The sequence below is a fragment of the Vulpes vulpes genome, chromosome X, assembly GCF_048418805.1.
Source record: "Vulpes vulpes isolate BD-2025 chromosome X, VulVul3, whole genome shotgun sequence".
Taxonomy (NCBI): domain Eukaryota; kingdom Metazoa; phylum Chordata; class Mammalia; order Carnivora; family Canidae; genus Vulpes; species Vulpes vulpes.
Genome location: NC_132796.1, coordinates 98,577,759 through 98,605,516, shown reverse-complemented (window position 1 = coordinate 98,605,516; position 27,758 = coordinate 98,577,759). Strand labels below are relative to the sequence as shown.

At 38.7% G+C, this 27,758-nt stretch overlaps 1 protein-coding gene and 1 long non-coding RNA gene across 34 annotated transcripts in view; one reads left to right on the top strand and one right to left on the bottom strand.

Moving 5' to 3' along the window:
• Window positions 1-27,758, top strand: part of ENOX2 (ecto-NOX disulfide-thiol exchanger 2) — a 263,608-nt gene that overhangs the window by 211,508 nt on the left and 24,342 nt on the right. For all 33 annotated transcript variants that reach the window (XM_026018096.2, XM_026018095.2, XM_072743777.1 and 30 more), the window contains 6 exons: window positions 626-781; window positions 8,667-8,873; window positions 13,680-13,913; window positions 16,900-17,112; window positions 18,877-18,983; window positions 27,484-27,598. In XM_026018096.2, coding sequence (XP_025873881.1) covers window positions 626-781; window positions 8,667-8,873; window positions 13,680-13,913; window positions 16,900-17,112; window positions 18,877-18,983; window positions 27,484-27,598 — 1,032 coding nt within the window. The remainder of the gene's footprint in view (window positions 1-625; window positions 782-8,666; window positions 8,874-13,679; window positions 13,914-16,899; window positions 17,113-18,876; window positions 18,984-27,483; window positions 27,599-27,758) is intronic.
• Window positions 36-27,485, bottom strand: LOC112934625 (uncharacterized). The gene is made up of 4 exons (XR_003238001.2): window positions 23,555-27,485; window positions 16,940-17,024; window positions 3,631-3,700; window positions 36-893 (listed from the first exon to the last, which is right to left on the bottom strand). It is a non-coding gene; the product is annotated as an uncharacterized lncRNA (long non-coding RNA).

Below are 27,758 nucleotides of genomic sequence, written 5' to 3'. Positions count from 1 at the left end.
ATGGTTCCAGGCAGGAAGAACAACATGAACAAAAGCACAGAGAACAGTTGTTTATTGAGTATTTTTGTGCTATACATTATGCTAAGTACTTTACATTCATCATTTTATTTGTCACAGCTCCCCATAAAGTAGGGGTTTGCAAACGAGGAAATGAAGGTTCAAAAGATTCATCCTGAAAATAATAGAAGCAAATAATAGGAGGACCCAGATCTAATTCCCAAAACTATATGTTCTTAACACCATGCAATACTGCAAAAAAGTCAAGAAGTATTACAAGGGATAGCAAGAAGCCTTGTCTGAATGGAGCAGAGGGTGTGTGTTGGGACCCAGTGGAAGACAAGATCAGCAGACAAGGTACAGTCATAGTATGAAAGGCCTTGGATATCAAAATGAGATATAGAGATAAATAGACTGATCAGGCAAAAACAAACAGCCCTATCACAAAAGAAAAATGCACAAGTAGAATATAATATTTAAGACCTGGTAATGCCAATGCCATGTTTTCTTAAATATTTTGCCTCTGTCTTAGAAAGATCCTTGGTTTGAAATTTATAAGGTAATATTCTACCTCTACCTGACCTTGCCTGCTGTTGTTTATTGTTCTCTCTTTTCTCTCCTTTTTTAGACTTTGATCCTGCTCTTGGAATGATGACTGGAATTCCACCAATAACTCCAATGATGCCTGGCTTGGGGATAGTGCCTCCTCCAATTCCACCAGATATGCCAGTAGTAAAAGAGATCATACACTGTAAAAGCTGCACGCTTTTCCCTCCAAATCCAAGTAATATTCTGCTTTTTCTCCACACAAGTCACAATGTTTTGGTGTCTAGGAACACTTCTTCTTTTTCAAAAGAATACCCAAGGGCTTCATAGATGTATGTAAGAAGCTTCACCTAGAAAACAGAAGACAGGAAAATTTTCTATTAGTAGGCACAGCTGAATTTTATGCACAGAACAGTAGATTTCTGTGTGCTAATTGTAGTACAAATGATAAAATATGTTTCTAACGCCATCTGGTAAGGAATTCAAGTGTGTTCATACAAAAAGAGACACCTGATACAAATTGTTCAACACTGTCATTTGCAGACTCTCTTTTTCATAACTGGCCTACATGCTGATGATGGCAGTAATAGAGTGTGTCTGAGCCTACCTATGGCACATGAGAATATATATTTGGTGCTAAGAATCCTCCGTTGCTACCAGCTATTCACACATCACTCAAACTACAGCTATTTAACTGATGAGCTGCAACAGACAGTGGGGTGAGGTTTAACTTCAATGAGGGCAAAGAGTAATACTGAGACTAAGTCATACCACTTGCATCCATCCAGTCAATGAAATTCATGTGGCAATGATCTAGGGATCATTGTCAGTAATGAATGGGTTTCTCCTTAGACTCTTAACATATGCAAAGATATGGTGGCCATATTTCACTTAAAATATAACAGCAATAATTGACTCAAACGTTTTTTCCTGAATCTATTTGGGGTTTTATTTACTTTAAGCAGATCAGAAGTTATTTCTGCACATGACCCAAAACTCATTAAAGCTTTTTCCACAATTCTAGTGGTGGTGCTGGGTGGCCTACTTATGGAAGCATGGCCACCACCATGCTGAGATTAAAGCTGTTAAGGGACACATCCAAGGGTTCAGGCCATAGATCAAATGAACTTGCCTTATCACAATAAACATAACTTCTGACATGTGACTTCAGATGACTATTTCATCTCCCACCTTAGGAAGGAATCAATTTATCATAGAATCAGGCCCTAGCAGAGACCCAGGTTCTACTTAGAATCTGCTCGAAACTGTGAGGATTTTAAAATCAGTCAGAGTTAGTTGAGCAAATCACCTTGGCCCCTTTTCCTAGTGAAAAATGTTTTTAATGCCTTCTCCGGGTCTTTGAACTTGATTGTCAGCAGCGTACTTCCTTCCAGGCCAGTAAGAAATCTAGGAGGCTAGCATCTCAGAAGACCAAATTGGGAGAAGAGCTAGTATATCACAGGAGAATTAGGAAATGGAGAAATAAGATGGCATAGTGGGCCTTACCTCCCAGCTCAAGTGGCCATTCCCGGATTTGTGTTTAGAGCGTAGGTGAATGAATGGCACTGTTGTACTCTTGTCTCTTACCAGTACTGCCACTGACCTTATAAATGGACAGCGGGCTTTTTTCCCCTTTCTTCCAGTGTGTTTCTTTTGGAATCAAGAAAGCTTTGCATCACTGATACTACCTTTTTTCACATTAAAAGCCATGAATTGAGGCATTTCCAGTATTAAAACCTCCTACTTATGTAAAGGTAGCATCCTGCTGGTTTAATCATCCATGTATCACATAATCAGCCTACACTAGGCTTTCATTGTCTCAATCAAGTCCAGCGTAAGAGGATGGTTCATAACCTGTAATGTCTAGGTTGAGTACAAGAGATGACTTTACAGGCTGTTCAGTCACTGAATTTCCAAAGAATAACAGATACCTTGTATATAACACATAGATCACACTGTTGGGCAGTGTTTAAAGGAATACAGATATGCACGGCTTAAAGAGGCTCTAACTTTTTTAAGAGGCTCTAATTTTTGGTAGTCTCTAGGAAAAGAAAGAAACAGACACCCCTCAAATACATTTATCCTTCCCCACCTATACATGCCTTCTCTGTTCTGAGCTAGAAGAGCCACAGAGTGAGAGGGAACATTTTACCTTCATGGCTCAATCCTTTAGTTCTTCATCTCTGTGTTAAGAATACTGACAAAGCAATTAGTGCCAGTAAAGTGGCTTCTGGGAAGGAAGCTGGCTTTGGAATTGAATTAAAAACCAACACTCCTGGGACCCCTGGATTGAGTGCCTGCCTTTGTCTCAGGGCATGATCCCATGGTCCTGGGATTGAGTCCCACATCGGGCTCCCTGTGAGGAGCCTGCATCTCCCTCTGCCTATGTTTCTGCCTCTGTGTCTCTCATAAATAAATAAATAAACTCTTAAAAAAATAACATTCCTGACACAGCTTAAAGTAAGCCACTGTTCTATTTCCTGCTTAGAACTTGGATTTTGTTAAAAGGGGGCTCAGGTAGATTGTGTGGGGGAAACACTAATGGAGAAGGCTCCCTTCTTTCTGTGCTGAAAGAATGGTAAGTACCATTTTTGTTAACACCCCCAGACTATAAAGGTGTGATAGGAAGAGGGGTTTGATATGCTCTAAAAGTTAGAGCCTCTTTGATATGCTGAAACCTTTATCTTCTCCAGAGCCTACCAGCCTTGTCTGATAAGGCCTTGATTATAAACCCCAGTACTTATGCCTGCCTCTGCCTCTGCCTCTGCCTCTGCCTCTGGTATATTCTCTTATACTCAGTGACCTCTCAGCAATAAAGTCCTGTAATTTAAAGACTCTCACAGTCTCTTTATGCACCCATCAAATCTGCTTCTGTCTTGTTGCTTCATTAGAAAGTATCTTTACCATCAATTCCTTACCCCATCTCCCACCTGACACTTCATCCATGTGCTTGTTCATATATAGAACTCAAAAGTCCTGGGGCTCCCATTGCCCACAAATGCCAAGTCCAACTCCTGACTTCAGAAGCCTTTCACTGGTATGCTTCATGTGACTGTCTTCAATCCATCATTTCTACTTGCCACTTACCCACTCCTTAGTCAAGTTAAGGCCCAACTGCAAGCCTGTCTTCTCCAGGAACATTTCCACTAGGAAGATACTGAAATTAAAACAATAGTTAATCATTCATCACTTTAATGCATTTTCACTTAAATATTAGGTACTAGGGCAAGTAGACAATTCTTACCCCTTAAATTACTTTCTCTCTCTGCTACTTTTAGTACTAGTGAACCCTTCGTCCTTTTTGAAATATTGCATCATTTGAAAGTGTAATAGTGACCAAGAGCACTAGAGAGATTATACAGATCAAGAAAAGATGACAAACAAGCACAGTGCCCTGAGGAATTCCAACATTTTGAAATTTAAGAAAGAAGTTTGCATTTCTGTACAAAAGCCCTGTTTACTATTTCCAGTTCTTTTCCAATTCTCTTTTAAATCTTCTTCATTTATGTTTTTGCCCCACCCTCTATCAAAATGCCCCTTGTTTAAGAACTCTAGTGAGTTTATAATACTGAATCCAGTAGTCAATTATCAATTCTCTTCCTAATTTACCTAATAGCCATGTATGACACAGTTGATTACTCCTTACTCATTGGTATGTTTTTTTTACTTGGCTTTCAGGATACCACACTACTGGTTTTCCTCCTACTCCAGCTGATAGATCTTTTGCATAGAGAGGTTGCATTTTGAGTCTACTATCCAGTTAACAGTAAATGTGGAATAAATGGTGGAATATCACCTGCTATCTGTGTATGGGGACGTGGGAGCACTGAGGAGCCAGAAAAAAACAGTTTTTTTCATTTTCCTATTTCAGAATAGGCCAACCTCCTTTTGGCTCCTACAGCTGGCCTCTATAAAGAAAATTGGAGAAAGTGGGTAAATTGAGAATTAATGAAGGTTCACCAGTCTTCTGATTATTTCCAATCAGTTGGAATTACATTAAAATATACCTGACCCCTGCTGATTGTCTAGGGGACCTTCAGGCTTGGGCTGTCAAATAAAATCAACTCTAAGACTTTGCAGTACGTAAATTCTGGCAAACCAGTGGAGTGATCCATGACGCTTCTTTGAAGAGCAAGATACATGCAAGTGGTTTATAGGTCCTCCATGCTGCCCCCTGCCTCAATTCTCAAAGATCAGCAGTGACTCGAATCTTTTTGTTGTTGTTGTTGTTGTTGTTGTTGTTGTTGTTTGTTTTTAATAATAAATTTAGTTTTTATTGGTGTTCAATTTGCCAACATACAGAATAACACCCAGTGCTCATCCCGTCAGGTGCCCCCCTCAGTGCCCGTCACCCATGCACCCCCACCCCCCCATCCTCCTCCCCTTCCACCACCCCTAGTTCGTTTCCCAGAGTTAGGAGTCTTTATGTTCTGTCTCCCTTTCTGATATTTCCCACACATTTCTTCTCCCTTCCCTTCTATTCCCTTTCACTATTATTTATATTCCCCAAATGAATGAGAACATATAATGTTTGTCCTTCTCCGATTGACTTATTTTACTCAGCATAATACCCTCCAGTTCCATCCATGTTGAAGCAAATGGTGGGTATTTGTCATTTCTAATGGCTGAGTAATATTCCATTGTATACATAAACCACATCTTCCTTATCCATTCATCTTTCGATGGACACCGAGGCTCCTTCCACAGTTTGGCTATTGTGGACATTGCTGCTAGAAACATCGGGGTGCAGGTGTCCCGGCGTTTCATTGCATCTGTATCTTTGGGGTAAATCCCCAACAGTGCAATTGCTGGGTCGTAGGGCAGGTCTATTTTTAACTCTTTGAGGAACCTCCACACAGTTTTCCAGAGTGGCTGCACCATTTCACATTCCCACCAACAGTGTAAGAGGGTTCCCTTTTCTCCACATCCTCTCCAACATTTGTGGTTTCCTGCCTTGTTAATTTTCCCCATGCTCACTGGTGTGAGGTGGTATCTCATTGTGGTTTTGATTTGTATTTCCCTGATGGCAAGTGATGCAGTGACTCGAATCTTAATGCTGATTGCCCCAACAGAGCTCACCAGAGTAGGTGCTTAGTTGTAATTAGAGTTGCTAGAAACTCCTCCTTTTCCATTACCAGAGATTAAAATTGTTTATACTCTCATTTTTCTTGAGTCATGTTATATGAAGTTTTCTTCTTCTTTATCCAGATTGGTAATTGGGGTGTTAGAAGAGTTTGGCACATTACCTGATTAATAGGTGGATTTTGAATTTGCTCTCATATGAAATTATCATTGCTGTGCCCAGATCACTGTATTTCAGTGAGATTAGAAAATCAGGCCCAGACAACAAAGTGCTTTGAGCTGTTAATTAAAGAACAAGTACTAAGGAAGACAGTACAGCCCATTGCCTTATTGAGTGTCTCAGCAAATGCTATCAAAGAGGCTTTCTCCATTTACCCAAGGAAAATAAATCCCCAGCATTCTTGACACTACTCTTAGTGGCTTTTATGCTTTCTTACTTGGCAGTTACCACAGAATAATCACAGCATCTGAATAAAGTGATGACTTCATCACAGAAATTTTAAATTCCACAAATATTGGTGTTATATGTTAACTGTGGTGGTAACCAGACATTCCTTAGAGTCTCTCAATAGACCAAAAGGTAGACTGAACTAAGCAAACTTAAATAATATAAAAAGGTAATCATTTGCTTCACAAAAAGTTTCTTTACCATCAAATTCCTTAAATAGCAAATTTCAGGATTCTAAACAGGATTTTCTGCTAAAGCCCTTGTTTTGAAAACATGGCTCTAACTGTATGGATACTCTTGAAAATTCTTTACCTATATAGTCAGTGGCTGGGTTGTATTCCATGGTCAAAATCATATGTGTCTTCCTAGCTATAGATTCCTCTACTGAGAAGAGTGACTCCTTCCCAAACCAAACCTTATCTGAAGATCTGGATAAAGCAAGGAGCTAGTAGTTTAAAAGTCCAGGCCTTAAGCTACCACTCTACTGCAGACTTGTGGTAGGGTTTAGAAAACCTCAGATTGGTAATTAGGAAACCCGGGTTTTACAAGAGTAAATAATAATAAACACTACAATAACTGCTATCTGTTGGGAACCTATCAAGTGCTAGGCATTGTACCACTTACAATATAGACAGATTATTGATTACCCTACAAAAACCCTTGTAAGGTAGAAGACAGTATCCCTATTTTACAGATGAAAGAATGAGGTTCTCAGAGGTTATGTAATTTTCATAAGATCCTACAGACTATTATTAAGATTTAAATCTAGGTTTACCTGCTCCGGGCTCATGTTCCTTCTCTTTCTAATTGAGTGACCTTGAATGAGTCACTCAACCTCACTCAGCTAAGGTTTTTGTCTATAACATGAGAAGTTTAGACCAAGTCAGTGGTTTTCAATCCTAGCTACCATTAGTTGCCTGAGGAGCTTTAAAAAATACTGCACAGGCTGTACCCCAGACTAATTAAATCACTCATTGGAATGGACCCAGGAATTTTTTGTTTGTTTGACTTCCAAGTTGATTCTAATGTGCTGTCAGAGTTGAGAATCACTGGAAGTGTGATAATAGAACCCTTCCATTTCTTAAAACTCAGAAGCAGAAGTCTCAAGAGATTCTGGACCTCATTTTCCCCCTTTCTGGCTAAAATCAAATAACTCCAGTGCCCATGACTAAGATATTTCAGATTCCTGCTCACTGGGTAATCTTCCTTTTCCTTTTAAACTTCTCCTGTAGAACAAAAGACCAATACAGTGAGTTCTTGAAATGACAGAAAATTTTAAACAACAAACTTCGTAAGTTCTCTAAATCCCTTTACCCCTTTTATTGACTAAATGGAGGAAAAGAGAGCAACACGAGAACCTGATTATTCTGAGCCACACTGATAAGACAGACGGTGGTAGCAAAATGAGGAAGCTAGAGATTCTCATACCCAAAGAAGCTCCCAAATCATCTGCTTGCCAACTTGGATAAGTGTCAAGTGGAGACCTTGGCCTGATCTACAAGTGAGACTCATTTATTTTTGCATGGGGGCTGTAATCACTAGTTGTTGAGCTCTCCAAATCTTGAGCTGGGAGAATTATTGTAAAGAGCTGAATGGAAGGACTGGATTACACAAAATGAATCCTTGCAGAAAAAAAAAAAAACACTAAAAAACAAAACAAAACAAAAAACCTTAACCATCATACTTTGTTTTGTTGGGGTATGAACTTTAGAATTTTGCTTGGGAAATGCTTGAATACATATAAATAGCAAGAAGGAGCTGGCAGATATAGCAGGCTTTATGTATAACATGAGTAAGTAGAAAGCATATTTTTAGCAGAGGGAGAATCATCTCATTAAGTAGGTTTTTAATGATTCTCTATAGCCAAATTTATCTCATTTTAGTTAATGATTTCGTAGATGAGCTTACTTTCTCTGCTTTCTTTCAACCTTCCCTCTAAATGCTTCACAATTGGCTCTAGACCTCACCTCTCCAACCAGAAATTTGAGGAAGAGGTCACTAGTATCAAAAGACAAAAAAAAAAAAAAAACTAGAAAGGATGGTTTACAGTCTGGCTGACTTTGTCAGCCAAATCATTCTGGTACTCATAAATATTTTTGTAAATGTTTACCCCATCATTGTCAAATTAATTCTGAAACAGTTCTTTCAGTAAGCATGAACAGAGAGAATTTAGTAACTATAAATGGAATTAAACAACCTTTCTCTCAGGGACCTTGGTTCTGAGAATTCCAGAAAGTAAGAATTTAAAGTGAATGGATTTCCCCTCAACCATCTTCTTAGCAGAAATGACTGAAAAATGGGCATAGCTGAGTTGTCACAACAAAAGTAAAGAACAGAATTAAAGAACTCTGGATGGGACAGACAGATAGGTCTGAGTCTTTGTCATTTAGACATCATGGTCACCAAACCATTGAATAAAATGATTTCCATGTGCTGTGGAGCAGAGATGAGAGCCTTAGAGGCCACATGTTTCTGGCACTCTTGGGGCCAAATTTTGATGGGGACCATAAGCTATCTCTGGGATATGTTAGATTTCTAAGAGATCTATCCCAAACAAACATCTTAATTTCAAATGCTTTTGTAATCCGCTCAGATCTTCCACCTCCTGCAACTCGAGAACGACCACCAGGGTGCAAAACAGTATTTGTGGGTGGCCTGCCTGAAAATGGGACAGAGCAGATCATCGTGGAAGTGTTTGAACAGTGTGGAGAGATCATTGCTATTCGGAAGAGCAAAAAGAACTTTTGTCACATTCGCTTTGCTGAGGAATACATGGTGGACAAAGCCCTTTATCTTTCTGGTAGGTGTTTAGTCATGAGTGATGTGCCCACCAGGCATAATGCAGAGATTGGGGATCAGGGCATTTGCATCTGTGGCAGATAAGTTTGGGCTTAATGGTATATTCCTTCTTGCCTTCAGAGATGAAAAATGAATGTTCCACCCAACTTCTTACTTTAAAGTTCTTTGGTAGTTCTCAGTTGTCCAAAACTGCTTACTCATCACATCTAAGGGCCTTGATTATCTGTCTTACCTCACAGCATTATCTCTCAGTTCTTCCCTCACATACCATGTCCTATCCGCCCCAAGGTAATTCTAGTTCTCAGAATGTGCCATGGTGCTATATGCTTTCTCCTCTGGCTACAATTACCTTTTCCATCCCACCTGCCATATATACATCTGCACACCCCAAATCTCCAGCTCAAGCATAACATCTTCTGGAAAGCTTTCTCTGACTTCTCTCCCCACTGTGTCCCAGGCTGGTCTGGGCACCCCTTCCTCAGTACTTCCACAGTACTCAATGATTTCTCCTAGCATGACACCTATAGCACCATGCGAAAACTGTCTCTTTATACATTGGTCTCCCTGACCAGAGTATGAACCTCTTAAAGGAAAGGACTGTGTCTTATTTAACTTTGAATCCCCAGTATCTAGGAGGAGGGGAGGTCAGTTAGATTCTTCTTGCAATAGGCCAGGGAAAATGTAATGAGGGTTTGAATAAGTAGGCTGCTAACATAGAGAAGGAGAGGAGGAAGCAGCTGTAGAAAATTCTTTTTATTAAGTTTTTAAATTTTAATTCCAGTTAGTTAACATATAGTGTTCTATTAGTTTCAGGTTTACAGTATAGTGATTCAACACTTTCATACATCACTCAGTGCTCATCCCGACACGTGCCCTATTTAATCCCCATCACCTATTTCCTCCATCCCCCCACCCATCTCCCCTCTGGTAACTATTAGATTGTTCTCTATTGTTAAGAGTCTGTTTCTTGGTTTGTCTCTCTCTTTTTTCTCCTTTGCTTTCTTAAATTTGTTTCTTAAATTCCACATATGAGTGAAATCATATGGTATTTGTCTTTCTCTGACTTACTTCATTTAGCCTAATACTCTGTAGCCCAATCCATGTCATTGCAAACAGCAGGATTTCATTCTTTTTATGGCTGAATAATATTCCATCATATATATTCCATTCCATATATATACTACCTCTACTTTATCCATTCGTCTATCAATGGACACATGGGCTGCTTCCATAATTTGTCTATTGAGATGTAGAATATTCTTATTACATTTGCTAACTGCTATAAAATGTACTGAAGATTTGACAGCACTTAGGAATGATAATAGAGCATTCTACAATAGACTATTTTAATAAGAACTTAAAAGTCTTGAAAAACTCTGAACAGTTGTATATAAAAGATGCTGCTCAGGAGATATCCATCTAAACATCACTGAAATCGGTGTTCTGGCAACAACCACTTCCTGGAAATATTCTCAAGGCTTCCAGAGGAAAGGAGATTGCAATCAGTGATGTGAAAATAACTAAATTTTGCCCTTTAAATTTGAACCTGCTCCCTGAAAGCTCATAAGTGCTAGAAATCTGAATTAGATGGCTGTTCTCCCACATGTTAAAAAAAAAAGAGGTTAACACAAACAAAAATCTCTTAGAAAAGGGGCTGAGAATGTAGAAATACCATTTTTTTCTATTGGAGATTGAGTATCTTAGGGAGCTGTCATTGTGCACGGTATACCAATCTCATACCATCACAATATCTGTCGTGTGTTTATACTACGCTTTCATTTCATGTCATCCTCTTATTTGATCCTCTCCATGATTTTAGGAGAATAGGCAAGGTAATCATTAATAGCCATTTTTCTCATGGCTCAGATGGTCAAATAAGATGACTGAGTGTGAGAGTGCATTGTAAACTGTAAAGATCCCTAGCAAAATGTGCTTATGAAATTTATTCTTCCTCTTTCTGAAAAGAATGTGGGGGCAGCTCGGGTGGCTCATTGGTTTAGCACTGCCTTCAGCCCAGGACGTGATCCTGAAGACCTGGGATCGAGTCCCATGTCGGGCTCCCTGCATGGAGCCTGCTTCTCCTTCTGCCTGTGTCTCTGCCTCTCTCTCTCTCTCTCTCTCTCTCTCTCTCTCTCTCTCATAAATAAATAAATAAATAAATAAATAAATAAATAAAATCTTTAAAAAATAAAAGGAATGTGTAGCAGTTTTAGTGGTAAGGGGTATTATTCTTTATAACAGCTTTGTTGAAGTGTAATAATTGACAACTTCACATATTTCTAAAATGATGTTTGGTTTTATTGACATACATATAGCTGTGAAACCATCACTACAGTCAAAATAATGGACATGTCCACCTCCCCCAAAAGCTTCCTTCATACTCCTTTTGTGAATCCTTTCTCCTACCCCTCCCTTCTCTCCCCAGACCACCACTGCTCCATTGTCTGTCAGATTAGTGTACATTTTCTAGAGTTTCATATAAATGGAATCATACATTTTGTATGTTCTTCCTTCCTTGGTATGGATTCACATTTCCATTTGGTATCATTTTCTCTGTGCTTAAATTTCCTTTAACAATTTTTATAGTGCAAGTCTGCTCCTGAGTAATTCTTTCAGCATTTGTATGTATCAAAAAAGAGTTTATTGCACCCTTATTTTTGAAAGATGTGTTCTCTGGATGTAAAATTATAGGTGGGCAGTTTTATTTTTCCTCTGAGATGTTACTTCTTTATCTTCTTACTTGTATTGTTCCCAAAGAAATATGTTATCTTTTTGTCTCTCTGCACATAATGTTTCTTAAGTCTATGGCAGCTTTTAAGATGTTCTTTTTATTACTGGTACTGAGAAATTTGATTATTATGTGCTTGGTGTAATGTCCTTCATGTTCCTTGTGCTTAACTTTCATTGAAATTCTTAGATCTCTGAGTTTTCATTAAATTTGGACATTTTTATGCCCTTATTTCTTCAAATATTTGTTCTATTCCCTCCCCTCTCTCCAGTCATGGCCCCAGTTAGACTGTAGAAGGCCCCTTAAAGTTGTTCCACAGCTCACTGTTACTCTTTTCATTTTCTTTCAGTCCTTTTCCTCCATATTTCATTTTGAATAGCTTATATTGCTGTGTCTTCAAGTTCATTAACCTTTTCTTCTGCAGTGTCTAATTTGCCTTGGTCCTATTCAGTGAATTTTTTTCACCTCAGACATTATAATTTAAATCTCTAGAAATTTGGTTTTGGTTCTTTTTTATGTATTTTTTGTTACATGCTAATATGGTTACATTTTCTCTAATTTCTTAAGCATATGAATCCAATTATAGTAATTTTTCCTGTCTTTGTATATTAATTATATTCTCTATCACTTCTGGGTCTATTTAGATTGGCTGATTTTTTAAATCTTATGATTTTTCTGCTTCTTTGAATATTAGGTAATTTTTTTATTGGATACCAAACATTGTGAACTTTACCATATTGGGTACCAGATATTTTCCATTCCTGTAAATATCTTTGAACTTTGTTCTGGGATGCAGTTAAGTAACTTGGAAAAATTTTTATCCTTTTAGGTCTTGTTTTTTAAGCTTGGTTCAGCAGAACCAGGGCAGGATTTAGTCTAGGGCTCATTTTTCTCCACTAAGGCAACACTCTGTGAAATATTCTTTTTTTTTCTGCTCTGGCTGTGGGGAAAGGAACTATTCCCAGTCCTTTGTGAGCTCCAGAGAGTGTTACACACACAGATCTCTGAAGTTCTTTCTCTGTATAGCTTTCTTCTTTCCAGGTGCTGCCATATAAACTCTATCTGCCATAGATAGTCTCCCTGGATTCCTAGTTCAATCTCTTCAGGGAGCTCACCATGGTCTGACTGAGTTCCCCTCCCTGTGCTGAGGCCTAGAAACTCTCTCTATGTAATAAACTGGAGAAATCATAGGGATCACTTCATTTGCTCCATGTTTCTCGGTGATCTCTGTCTTCATCGCCCAATGTCCAAAGTTTTAAAAACCATTTTTTCATATATATTGTCCATATTTTTAGTTAAGGCAGGAGTTGTTCTGCAAGCTTATGCTGAGAATGAAGGGAAATAAACGTATATGGAAGCAGCTAGCTAAGTTTCTGAAACTTAAAAAATCAATAAAACATTAATGTTTTTTGTTTTTGTTAAGAAATTTAACTTGGCCAGTACAGCTGGCACAAAAAGTAGAGGTATAGACTTGAATCCTGGTTTTCTAAATCCTGGTCTTATACCACTATATTACCAGCACATACCTCTTTTTTGAAGGATCCCAAATTATTTATCACCTGGTTTACAGACCACTCCCCATCATATCCATTTTTTCCCAGTAAAACAGGTGATTCACGGTTGTCAAATACATCAAAGAAGCAGTTTGGGGGACCAGAATGCCAAGCTGATCCATTTAAATTTTATCAAAATTCTACGTGGTGATATGACTGACACTCCTGAAGTTATCCAAAGACATCACAGTCTGAGGCTACCTTTCCCATTCTTTCCAACCCATGGTGCCATATAAGACTCATTCTTAATACCATTACCCATAGAGCCTCCCTCTACCAGAGATAGGGTGGCAGATAGAGGAATAGAATTCCTAAGAACAAGATTGACCTAACCCATAGAATAGTAAACTGTTATCAGAAATGAAACTACTCCAAGTCTTTTGATGGTTCACCTACCATAGTAGGGAGAGAATTCAAGGTTATGTGGTCACTTGCACCTGCCGCAACCACATCTGAAACACTGAACTTGGAAAAGAGTTCATTGAGCTACTCCTATACTCCTCTCTCTCCCTCTTGGTGCACTCAGGTTATCGCATTCGCCTGGGATCTAGCACTGACAAGAAGGACACAGGCCGGCTCCACGTTGATTTTGCACAGGCTCGAGATGACCTGTATGAGTGGGAATGCAAACAGCGTATGCTTGCAAGGGAGGAGCGCCACCGTAGAAGGATGGAAGAAGAAAGATTGCGCCCACCATCCCCACCACCAGTGGTTCACTATTCAGATCATGAATGCAGCATTGTTGCTGAAAAACTAAAAGGTACAGAAAGCACTTAAGCTTTGTGATTAAAAGAACTCTTTGGGAAAATTTAATAGATATATTGGTGTTGTTGGCATTTAATAATTTGAATTTCCCGCTAATGGATCCTAAGCATTCTTGTGTTGGAGTTTTGCAGATTAGAGAGGTATACCAAGTAACTGAAGAAGCAGAAAAACTTGTCCCTCACTCCCAGGGGGTTTGGGTTCCTTCATTGCCTCAAGAGATGGTGTTTTTCTCTATATACATAAGAGGACAAGATTCTTTTTTCCCACTTTTCTACATCAGAGAATTTTAGCTATGATTCATTACTTAGGACCTGTCAGCATCCGATTTCATTGTGGATAACAAGTTAGTTTTGAATTCTAAATCAGAATGATAGAAGTTGATGTGACCCTGGAAAACTCTGGTAAACACACACACACACACACACACACACAAACTCCCTTTCCACAGATGAGAAAATGCGGGCCCAGAGAGTGATCAATCACTGTGTCTATTCTTAGATCGCTCAAAGACTTAACTGCAACCAACCAAAAGAGGACTTCTTTAAATACTTAAAATGGCCAAACTTATTTCACCTAGTGACTATGCAGACTTTGAGACATTGCTAATGCTCCCTTTTGTTTGTGTTTCTGTTGCCCCTGCTTGACTCTCAGAGCCATTATTCTAATTTAATATTAATTGCCCTGCCTGGGCTCCTGCATTAGGTGCTCCAATCCAGTCTTTTTCATTTTCCAAGTATGGTTGATTTTATTGGATGAATGCTGCTGTCCTATTGATCTTATTGATGATACCAACCCAGATCTAATGGTATGAATTTTCCCTGATTCTTGTGCTCTAGACTCAGCAAGATGCTGCTAATTCCGCTTTCCAAATAGGTCTCATTCACCAAACTTGTTTGTAACATATAGCCTAAGAGATTCATTCACACATTTAAGAAATCCTTCATTTGGATTGATTTTGCCTTCCTTTAAGAGAAGAGAAACACAGAGTACAGACACAGAAATAATGGTACATTTTGAAAAGCTAGAAGGGCGGAAAGCATTGGTAAAACATCATATTCATAGGACACCAAACAAGTCGGTTTGAATTTTTTTTAAAGATGAATGTGTTGGTTATGTGGACCTGATGCAAAAAATGAGCAGCAAACATAAAGATTGTATGCAAGTAGTGGAAGAAAAAGCTGCTATAAAGGGGAGGTTTACCTGTCATTACATGTCTGCACTGAAAAATGGCAAGAGGCAAGAAGTTCAAATCACAGTGAGAGACAGTTCCAGGGATATAAGGGTTTCTGGCTAGACAGGGATGTAGAGCCCTAGAAGGGGCCTTTAGTTGGATGTGAATGGATTCTCTTTCTCAGGAGCCTTTAACAGCAGAATTTATAAGTGCCTATCTCAGGAAGCTGAACCAGAAGCTTTGGATAAGCTGTGCTACTATTTTAACATCAGAAAACAACTCCTAACTAGCTGCAGAAATCTACTTGGAGGGTTCCTCAGGCAAGAGAAGCAGGATGTGGAGAAATGTAGAAATAGAATTAATTACATCAAAATAGATTGTGACTGGGACCGAGTGAAAAACCTGGGGCTGTGGACTGAATGCAGGAATGAGGCTATAAAAGGTCAAAAATGTAAGTGTTTATACCTAAAGAACTAACCATGTAACTAACTCTTTCTTAAGGTTCCCTCCAACACTATAATTTCATGGTTCCAGGATAAAGTTACTATCAAATTCAAGTTAAACTCAAGACTCAAATTTACTTTTCCTTATTAAAAAAACAGGACTGTAGGATTCTGAAGTTCTCTCATTGCTAATTCATACGGTATATACATGCACACACACACACAATCAGGGAGGTTAAGAAATCTGCAATATGTGAAAACTCTAATCAGTAAACTTCTACTCTAATCAGTAAACTATCAGTAGAGAAAACTTTTTTTTTAAAAGAAGGAACAATTCTCCTTCTGAAAATTCTTCAGAAAATCCAACCAATCTGACTACTTTTTGGGTCTTTCATTCTTTCGGGTTGCCTGCATGTGCTCTTGTGTGCTCATGTGCACACACATGGCTCCTCATCCTCTGCAGTTCATTTATTTTTTTATATAAATTTATTTTTTATTGGTGTTCAATTTGCCAACATATAGAATAACACCCAGTGCTCATCCCATCAAGTGCCCCCCTCAGTGCCCGTCACCCAGTCACCCCCACCCCCCGCCCACCTCCCCTTCCACCGCCCCTAGTTCGTTTCCCACAGTTAGGAGTCTCTCATGTTCTGTCTCCCTTTCTGATATTTCCCACTCATTTTTTCTCCTTTCCCCTTTGTTCCCTTTCACTACTTTTTATATTCCCCAAATGGATGAGACCATGTAATGTTTGTCCTTCTCCGATTGACTTACTTCACTCAGCATAATACCCTCCAGTTCTATCCATGTCGAAGCAAATGGTGGGTATTTGTCGTTTCTAATGGCTGAGTAATATTCCATTGTATACATAAACCACATCTTCTTTATCCATTCATCTTTCAATGGACACTGAGGCTCCTTCCACAGTTTGGCGATTGCGGACATTGCTGCTATAAACATCAGGGTGCAGGTGTCCCAGCATTTCATTGCATCTGTATCTTTGGGGTAAATCCCCAGCAGTGCAATTGCTGGGTCATAGGGCAGGTCTATTTTTAACTCTTTGAGGAACCTCCACACAGTTTTCCAGAGTGGCTGCACCAGTTCACATTCCCACCAACAGTGCAGGAGGGTTCCCCTTTCTCCACATCCTCTCCAACATTTGTTGTTTCCTGCCTTGTTAATTTTCCCCATTCTCACTGGTGTGAGGCGGTATCTCATTTGTGGTTTTGATTTGTATTTCCCTGATGGCAAGCTCTGCAGTTCATTTAACAAGCACTTTCAATGAGCCATGGCGGCCTCCTTACCAGCATGTTGGGTAGATAGAGACGTGGTTATGTTTAGTGATCTGAAAAACCCTCTCTCTTCAGATGATTCCAAATTCTCAGAAGCTGTGCAGACCTTGCTCACCTGGATTGAGCGAGGAGAGGTGAACCGTCGCAGTGCCAACAACTTCTACTCCATGATCCAGTCAGCCAACAGCCATGTTCGCCGCCTGGTGAACGAGAAAGCTGCCCATGAGAAAGACATGGAAGAAGCTAAGGAGAAATTTAAGCAGGCCCTGTCCGGAATTCTCATTCAATGTGAGTGGAAGTCAGAGTTCTGTGGAAGGGTGAGAGCGCCCTTCACTTAGGTGCCACATTCTCTGAATGAGAGCCAGGCCTACAAAGAGCCATCCTGTGGCATGGGGCAAGGATCCCTTCTTTGCCCTGTGCTCTCCTTATATTGTCAAATGCCTGAGCTCCAGTTTAACGGGATACATGTGGGTACCTCCTATGTTTACTTTTTTGGGTATATCTCCTTCAGCTCCTTAGAAACACTGACAGCTAGACCATAATCTTGTGCTTTTACTTTTGCTTGTTTTCAAAAGTAAGTGATAAGTATCCCCAGGCCTCAGTGGAAAGTTTGGTATTTCATTGTGAAAGTTAGAAGGCAGCATCAGCATTTGTAAGCTTCTCTGCTTCAGATTTGCATCATTATCATACTATGTTTTTCAGGTACTACATGTTAGTGAAAGTATAATTATGTTTCCCAGGGTGATTGAATAGAAACCAAATTTGCTACTTCTACCTATTGTTTTCCCTTTACTTTCTTCTACTTCTGTATTTTTTCTGGATGTTGTAGACAGTGGGCGGAATGGGAAGCCACCAAAATGGCCATTTTCAAAAAGAAGTACTACTCCAAACCTTTTCAAGGTCTCTTAAATGAGACAGATCAGAAAAAAATCTTAAGTGATGTTTTTAGTTCAGCATATTATACAACTATGTGCACACATATTTTGAGTAAAGAACTATATTCACCTTAAGAATAAGGGTATAGCTTTATTATTTGGCTTTAAACAGTTAAGGCCCACTCTTCTCATATGTGACTTCCCACACTTGACTCACATAATTAGGATTAAAGAAGAGTTCTTTCATTTTCCATTTTTATACTGAAAATATATACAGGCCTAAAATCCAGGCTGAGAAAGTACATGTTTTTAGGACCTCAAAACAAATAGTAAAAAAGAGCAGCAAGCATCATGGGACTATAAATCCTTAAATCATTCATAGGATACAATCAGGGCTGCAAAGAAAAAAAAAGAACACCTCTGGATTTTCTTACTGTGAACATCCACCCAGGAAAAGGCTCTAGTCCTACTGTTCCTTTCCCAGAGAAGTCATGTCTAATTTTCCCTCCTCTTGAACTGGTTAGGTAAAAGCACTAGAATATTTGTATACATTTCTCTGTTTGACATCTTAAGAGACTATGAAAAATACTCTTTGGACTGCACTTACAGTATTCTTCCACAAAACTTCTATTTCTCTGGTCAACGAGCCTATCTATGTAGACTTAAAATAGATTCCCTTCATCTTAGGTTCTGATTTGATGATTCTGGTTAAATATACCTCAGAAAAACAAAAGGGTGGATTCTGTTGAAGTGAAGCATGCAGGCTCATTTTGGAAGGCTAGTTTATGAAAGAAGTCCGTGGTCCAAAGGAGCTGGTACAACCAGCCGCTCGTTGCCACGCTGTGCTGGGTCATTAGTACTAAATCACATTCACTACAACCCTTACCTCACCTGCCTGAATACATACAGACTTTCTGTATTAAAACTTTAGTCACCATTTCACCCCAAACCTTCTGGAGTTTCCTTTCTTTATTCTGTGTATGGATATCTCTGCCTTTGAGTTTTCTTTAAGATCATGGTTCTCCAACACATGTAACCTTTTCTGAGCACAACCATAGCCTAGTGGTGTCCTGAGAAGATAAAACAAGCCTGATGCATCCCTTATTTCTTTTCTCCTCTCTTTTGCCATCCCTGGATGATACCTCAACCTGATTCAACTGCTGATCTGATGCCACAGTTGAGCAGATAGTAGCTGTGTACCATTCTGCCTCCAAACAAAAGGCATGGGACCATTTCACAAAAGCCCAGCGTAAAAACATCAGCGTTTGGTGCAAACAAGCTGAGGTTGGTAACTTTTTACTCTGGTAGCCCCTCAGGGGGACAGTTTCTTTCTTTAACAAGTTATTGATTTGGAGTTTAGTGATAATTAAACAGTGCCAAGCTCCCATGATCACAACAAGGCTCTAATGAAACACTACAATGTGTTCTCTAGCCTGTCACTGTGACCAGACCATGTGCTGCCGAAAGGGTAATAAATGTGCACGTGTTGTCTTGAATGCATTCTGCTGGATGAAAAACTTAGTGAAACTGTAGCTGTGAAATTGTAAGTTTACTTCTCTAAGCTAGCTAGTCTTGGGTACAATAACTACTGACCCATGTGTCTAGTGTTAGTAATATTAGGGTTGTCTTATATTTATTAGAGCATCTTGACAGTTGAGGCTGGAAGCTGCCTGGTGTTACATTGGAGCATTGAAATTTCTGAGCCTCTTTTATCAAATCCACTCAGCCATCATTATAGGTGGCAGCTTTAAAGGTAACAGAGGACTCTGATTTCAAATTAAGGTTGACACACAGCTCTGTGCTTGTGCTCAGGTGACTTTTAGCATAGAATATATCTGATGTGATTAGGCTGCTATCCTGATTCCAAGATTAAAAACCAAGATGGGAGGTTTGTTTTTGTGGATCTGCCTTTGGAATGGCATATACTTCAAGTTCTTCTGTTCCTGTGAGCAACTTCCTTACCCAGCCCTGACACTTTTGGTCTGTGCATGCAGCAGCTTTTTCAACTTTGTTTCTGGGTCCTCTTTGCTAGTGTGGTAGCAGTCCCGTTATTTCTAGCAGTGCAGGCTGTAATATTCCTTAATGTTTACATAGCATTTGTAAGGCATTTGCATTTCATAAAGCACTTTCACATTGGTTGCCTCACCTATGTGAGCCTCCCAGGAGATGTGGTATAGTGGAAAGAATGCTGAATCTGGAGTCAGAGAATCCATATCTTAGCTCTGACACATTGCAGCCCTATGATTTCAACCAAGTTAGTCAACCATTCTTGGTCTCTGCTTTTTCACCTATAAATTGGTGATAATAATGAAACCAATCTTGTGTGATTAAATGAGATAAGAGATGTGTAGAGTTTGAAAAATATAGATGCTATCTAAATGGCAAATAATAATATTTTAGTTTACCATTCACAACTCCATAAGGGATAATAAGTAGGCATGATAGCCATGTTTTACATGTGAAGAAATTGAGATGCAGAAATGTTTACACAGCCAGTAAGTGGTCAGTTCAAGACTAGAAATTCTTTTTGGAGCACTGGTATAAACTGCCTTGTGCTCTTGAGTGAGCCATGTAATCTTTGTGGACCTCAACTTCCTAACCTATAAAATGAAGATAGCCATCTATTCTTTCCTTCCTTCATGAGAATACATGGCATAGTTTGTGTGGCAACAATTTGAAAACTGTGAAAAGCATTTAGAGGAAAATAAGCCAAACCATGTTCATAAACTGATAGTTTCTGAGCCATCAGTTCTGGCTCAGCAAAGGGATCTGGGAATCAGTGAGAGCTCCCTGAGGACATCAGCCCAATGGATAAGTAGAGTCATACAAAGCTAGTAATATTTTAAATTATTTTTAAAAAGAAAATTAGGAACAAAACAGGGAGCTATTGTCTTACAGTAGCACAAAATTATTTTAGAATCCTAGGGATACCCAACTTTGTTGAGGCTCAATAAACAAAATTCCACAGTTCAATTCAAACATTAACAAAAAGCACATTCTCTGTCTGAGGCATTATGACAGGCAATGCAGGACGAGATGGTCTTTGCCCTCAGGGAGCTAGAAAGGTAAAGAAAGTGATCAAGTTGGGAGGAGGGGAGTGGAGCTTAATATCAAAATTAAAAATATCCAAACTCCTTAGTTTGAACAGTTCAGAAAATTAAAGGTTGAGAAAAAATGCTCATTATGTCTTATAATTATAGAAAAGCAGTATTAAGTCTCTACTTTTTTTCAATACATGTACACATGTATCCATACTCAGGGTTGGAAGAAGCTGCCTCAACTGCCATAGCCATTGAGGAAAGCCCTGCCAGTATAATAATGTCTTTTCATAGGAGGAAGGGAGCCTCTGATTTGAGCACTGACTTGCCCAGACCACAACCCTTCTATAAATGACTTTGCAGTAAAATATTTCCATTAATATTATTTATCAAGGCTCTCTATAAGAACTATAGTTCTATCAAGCCTACCTATCTGGTGGGTATATACTTGAATTTAATTACCTTCTCAGTAAAGATAGTCAGTAAACTGGACATTTCAATGGGCCTGTAGAGAATGAGAGTTATCCACCCTATCACCTAATATTGTAGCAGACCTTCCTTGGCAGAGTGATGAGGATAAGGGATATGACTAGCATGACTTGCCAAGAGCTACATGTTTCATGATTTATTTTGTAGACTGTGGGAATGCAGAAAAATGCTTCCTGCCTGTCAGATTGGATTAAATTAAGTCCTACCTTGAATACCTCAATCTTGATAAGTAAAACTACTGAAAGTGGAATATAGCTAATGACCTTCCTCTGACATGGCATTTCCTAAACCTTAAAAAGACCTCTTCTACTTTACATGGATACCTCTTTAAATCAGGCTTTTTTTTTAACCTCTGCATACTCAATAATAGGAAACTCTGTAGCAAGTGACAACCATCCTCTTAAATTGGGGCTGTCTCTGAACATCCCACTGAGAACCAGAGTATATCAGTGACTTAAATCAACTAGACCAGCTTTTTCTTGGCCTATGGATGACAGCTACAACCCTATGTCAGAGGTTTCATCAAGATGAAAGTTTCTGATGTTGAGCCTTTTTTACCATTTGCCTTTGAGAATAACCTAGCTGGTAATCTCCTCATGTCACAGACTACCTGCTCCTTGTCTTACTGTCATCCTACCAGCAGCCAATAGTGTCTTACTCTGGTGAGAGCAGGGTTATGGAGCAAGAAGGACAAGTCCCCACATTCAGGGAGTCAGGCATTCATCTTGGTAGCATATGCTCAGCATACTAGTTTGCTAATGTGTCTTTCATTGGTTTATGTTCCTTATTTATATGTGTGTGGGGCTCCTGCTGATACAATCGAAAAGGGTAATAAGAGAAAGCTAGTCCCTTTTTACTAAAAATTCGTGTTTATAGTGACTTTACTGACATCTCTGTGTATTGTATGAACTCTTTTTCTATAGAACTGTTTAAAACCTGCATGTTTCTCTCACCGAGAAGCTGGCCTAGATTAGAAGTTAAACCTTAGTTGATATATAGAAACTAGAGCCATAGCAGTAGGCACTAGAACAGACCCCCTTGCAACCTCCCCAGTATAAGATTTTATACCACTGGGACAGAGGGAAAGGGACTTGATAATTGCTAGCATTCTTGTAAAAGGAGATACTGTGATTGCTAAAATAACTTTCTCTCTAGATTTCCAAGCCTACCATTCCAAACTCTGAAGAACTGTTTGCAGCTAGATGTTCAAGTCATCCACATACCCTGTTTTAGGACCCATGTGTACTAATACTAGCTATTAGCTTTCAGCCATCAGGACACCTGCTAACACAATTTGGATCAACCTAATTTTTATTTCCATATGTATCATACAACAGGCATTAAGAACTTGTGTTTGTGCTTTGCTTCATTATACTGAATGATATCTCAGATTCAAATTTCTACGTAAGTGTAGAAGCTATCTGTTCCTTTCCATTCCTTCATCTGACCCCTTCCTCACCAAGTATCCTGTTAATGTTGAAAGCCTAGGTAAGTACAGTTTTGTTACACAATTAATAAGGAACTTTGCTGTACTGATAACCATGTTCCTATCATAACACATGAGTAAGATGAATTTAAGTTCACATAACTTTTCATGAAACTACAGAGTTAGATACTTAATGTGCAATGATCATGATTTGCTTACTTTCTGATAAATTTAAAATGTCAGCTGGTACAGAGGTGATTCTTTCGGTGCATTTTCCTCTGTCTTGGGTTTCAGTTTGATTCTGTATAAAAGAGCTTTCTCCTCCATTGTGGAGCAGTGTGCAAATTTCTAAGCATCAGGAAAAGTTACCATTAAAACAGACTCAAAGCCATTATAATGAGTTTTTTAAAATCACTAGCAGCTTGCTGTTTAAATGAAAACTATCAGAGGTCCACTGTGGGCAAGAGAATGGTATAGATGCTTTAGGAGTGCTAGCTTTCCTTTTTCAGTATAGTGTCTCTCATTGACACAGCCCAGTCAATTTCAGGTAGAGATTTACAAATGAAAACTTCTGGAAAATGTTTTGGCATGTTATTGCCACTTTTTGGGCTTCAGCACCAGATCCAGGTATCAGGATGGTAAAGGAGGCAAATCTGGGAAGCAGCCACTTCTCTTGCTGCCTGCACTTGAGTGACTCAGAGTCCTTCTCCTACCTGCACTACACCCTGGCTAGGTGGAGTGCCTTCCCTGGGTAAATGCTACCTTTTAGTGCTTCACTCTGAAGGTATTTGTTAGAATTTGCTTACCAAAGTAGAGCTTTCTTGACCCAACCAGAAAGAAAAAAAGGTATCTTGGATATCAAGTGCTTTAAAGGTAAGGCTTTCAAAGAATTAAAAACTTACTTGGGGGAGCCCGGGTGGCTCAATGGTCTAGCGCCGCCTTCAGCCCAGGGTGTGATCCTGGAGACCCGGAATCGAGTCCCACGTCGGGCTCCCTGCATGGAGCCTGCTTCTCCCTCTACCTGTGTCTCTGCCTCTTTCTCTCTCCGCGTCTTTCATGAATGAATAAATTTTAAAAAAAATTTTTTAAACTTACTTGCTTTAACTTATACATTTACTAAATGCTCCTCATAAGTTTACTTATGGTGCCCTTTAACCTGTGATATTCTCTTTGCCTTTATCTCCTTCACGTGGCTTCGTATGGAATATTTATAGGAGAGTAATAATACAGGGCTTAGTTTCTTTGTAGCTAAAGGGAATTCCCTGATGGTTAGAAAGCTCTAAGCTCTGCCAATTTGCATGCCTATCTAAACAGAGAACAAGGGTCCCCTTAGTTTTTTTACCCTCATTTCATTATCTACTAAAGGAACTAGTAACTCTGGTTACTGAAGTACTTTCAGGCATTGAGGTAAATTTTACCCATAGGTCCTTCTATTTCTGGAGATTTTTTGAAGATGTGAAAGACCTCTAGATAAGCTATATCGCTCAGTTTTTGAACTTTTTATACTTCTCAGAAGAGATTATTCTTTCTTGCCCAGCTGGAAGCAGAAAGATGTTTTGTGGGTGCTGAGCAGCTACAGGACATGTCTTAGCTCTCAGATCTTCTTGCCCTTGGACATTTCCCTGGGAGGAACACAATTTACTCTTCTGAGAAACACAATAACTTTCCCAGAGTCCGATGACATGTTTGTGAATTGAAAGTTGGTCTCTGCTTACACCCTCTGACAGGCTACATTTTCGTTAGGTGACTAGGACAACCACAACTTTTCCTGATTCTGCAAGTTGTACAATATTTGAATTTGCCAGTGTCAAACCTCATTATAATCACCTTGCCCGTAACTGTTCTTTGATGATAACTGAAACCCAGACTCCTGAGACAGAATGAATTCTTAGAAATGAGCAATTCTTTTCTTCTCTGTGCAACAAGTTTGAATAAGACATAGCAAATCTCTCTCTTGACACAGCCCTTTAAACTTCATTTTTCTCAAGCAAGTCACTGTTTTCTTCTATTTTAAGTAATGTCCCTACATAAGAGATGCTATGTTGGTACTTCTATTTTCTATTACTCCTATTTTTCTATTACATCGTAACTACTGGTGATAATATTGAGTAGCTTGCATTTTCAAAACGGACTTTTATTTATCTGGCGAAAATTTATCTTGACATGGAAATTATTATTATTTTCCCCAGTAAATGGCATAAGAAAGGAAGATATTAGTTGAGATAGTGATTAACTATAGCATTAATTATTAAGAAACCTATTTGAAATATTTATAATCCCCCTAAATGGAGGCAATTTTCACCAGACAGCTTTGGATATTTCCTGTATTATGGCCCAATTGGGGCTAAGATAGGCAAGTAATTCTCAGCTCAATGCTGAGAAGTCTCTGACAGATGTTAAGTGGCCTCTAAATGATTGTAAGCTGCTCCAAAATGCACAGTTTTCATGCTGACTTTTTTTAAAGTGACTTTTCCAGTGTGATCTCCATCATTTCCAAGGTTCTTCCTGCCTTCATGAAGATCTGTGTTTACTCTGGTAGCTCGTCCCTCTAGCCTGAAGAACTTTCTTCTGCATTTCTTATAGTGCAAAATTTTGGATGACAAATTCTTGCATTTACATTTGTCTGAAAATAGATTTAATTCATTTTCCTTCTTGAAAGAATTTTTCCCTGCATATAGAATTCTGAATAAACAGGTACTTTTATCTCTTCCTGTACTTTAAAGATATTGTTCCCCTGACTTCTGGCCTATATTGTTTCCAAAATATATCAAAGTATTCAAATTGTCTCTTTGTATATAATGTGTTGGTTTTTTTCTTGTTGCTTTTAAGAGTTTCTCTATTTGTCCAGTTTTACTGAGTAGAACCAACATACAGTACTGTATATATTTAAGGTGTACAGCATTATGATTTGACCTACATGGACTGTGAAATGATTATCACAATGAGTTTACCTAACTAAAGAGTTAAACAGTTTCTCTTTATGTTCTGGTTTTCAGCAGTTTGACTATGGTGTTCTTAGATACACCTTTTTCACACATCTCCTGCTTGGGGTTCACTGAGCTCTTTGAATATATAAATTAATGTCTTTCATCAAATTTGAGACATCTTAAATTACTTTTTCTTCAAGTATTCTGAGTCATTTAATCTCTTATCTCTGTGATTCCAGTTAGTTTTTCTCTGTTCTTCAGATTGGATAAATCTGTATTGTTCTCTCTTTAAGTTCTCTCTATGTTCTGCTATCTCTATTGTAATGTTAGGCTCATCCGGTAACTTTTATTTTGGAAATTATATTTTTCAGTTTTAGAATTTCCAGTTGGTTCTTTTCTAAAGTTTCTGTTTCTCTTTTCATTCATTATGAATGTATTTCCTTTCTATCATTGAAATAGTTATAATAGTTGCTTTAACTCCTTATCTGCTTTAATATCTGGTTCATTTTATGTTTGATCTCTGCTGATTTTCTTTTCTCTTCAAGACAGATCATCTCATCCTAGTTCTTTTTATGTCAAGTAATTTGGGACTTTGCCTGCACTTTTTGAATATTTTGCTTTTAAGGTTCTAGTTATATCCTGTTATGTTCATTCTGTTATGTTCTTCCAAAGAAGGCTGACTTTGGTTTCTTTTAACAGTCAATTAAAAAAATTTAAAAAAAAAAAAACAGTCAATTTACTTAACTGAATTTAAGCTGGAAATTTTATCTCTTAGATGGCAGCTCAAATCTCAGTTCTTTTAGACTTAGCTGTGTTGTTTGGAATCTGTTGTGTGCTTCCATGGTTCAAGGGTCATGCAGAAGTTTGAGCAGATATTATACACAGAATTTGGATATCTCTCTCTCTTTGGCTGTCTCCTTTCTGGGATCCCTCCTCAATTTTCTGTGGCTTTCTCCTTGATTTCTTTAGGATATAAAGATAGTGTTTTCTATTAAAAATATAGCCACCCTGTGAGCTGCTAACTGTGGTCTGCTGTCAGACTAAAAGGCCCTGAAAAAACTGAGAGACCCATATCCTTCTTCCAGATGTCAGCAACTCTTTAGGATATACTTCCTTTTGTTCACTCTCCAGTGACATCAAGTAGTTAGGAGTTTGGCTTGGTTTGATTTTGTGTTTTGTTCAGAGAATAGTTACTATCCATAGAAGGGATAGAAGTTCTTCACTCCTGACGGCTCATTTTTGCTATAACTTCTAAACCTGCAAAAGTTAGATTAACAGTTCTGTTGAGAGGGATGCCTGGGTGGCTCAGCGGTTTGGCGCCTGCCTTTGGACCAAGGTGTGATCCTGGAGACCCAGGATTGAGTCCCACATCAGGCTCCCTGCATGGAGCCTGCTTCTCTTTCTCTGATTCTCTCTCTGCCTGTGTCTCTGCCTCTTTCTCTGTATCTTTCATGAATAAATAAATAAAAATCTTTTTAAAAAAAAGCAGTTCTGTTGAGTAAATCTGTAAGTGGAGAGGAAAGAGGATGGAAAGATGCAAACTCAAAGGATTTGACATGAGAAAGTGAAAATGGCAGAATCCTTCAAGGAAAGTCCAGAAATCCATGTTAGAGGTAAGAGGCCTTTCATGAGCAGCAGTACTTTCTAACATAGGAAGGATATGAGAATCATCAACTGCCAGAGCTCTGGATATGGAAAGAATGCCTTATGGACGACAGAATGTACAAAGTCTGCTTTGTCTGTCAAGACAGTCTCAGCCCCAATGTGCCCCTTTTCCCTTGCCTTAAGAGTACTCTGAAGTTTTATCATGTCAAAAAACCCTGCTCCATCTTATCCTTAACTCTGTTCATTTATTCAATGTTTTCTAACCTTTCCCACCTACAAAGCATAACTTTTAATCTTAGGAAATTCGCAACATACATAATGATGAATTAATGGGAATCAGACGAGAAGAAGAAATGGAGATGTCCGATGACGAAATAGAAGAAACCACAGAAACAAAAGAAACAGAGGAATCAGGTAAAGTTAATTCTGCTTTGTTTGATTTAACTAACATGTACTTGCAGGTATGATATTTTAAAACGTCTAACATCCAGTAAGGTATGGACACAAAACCATCAGTCTGGAACCAGCTAGAAACAACTGGTAAAGCCATATAAGGACACAGTGGCTGAATATC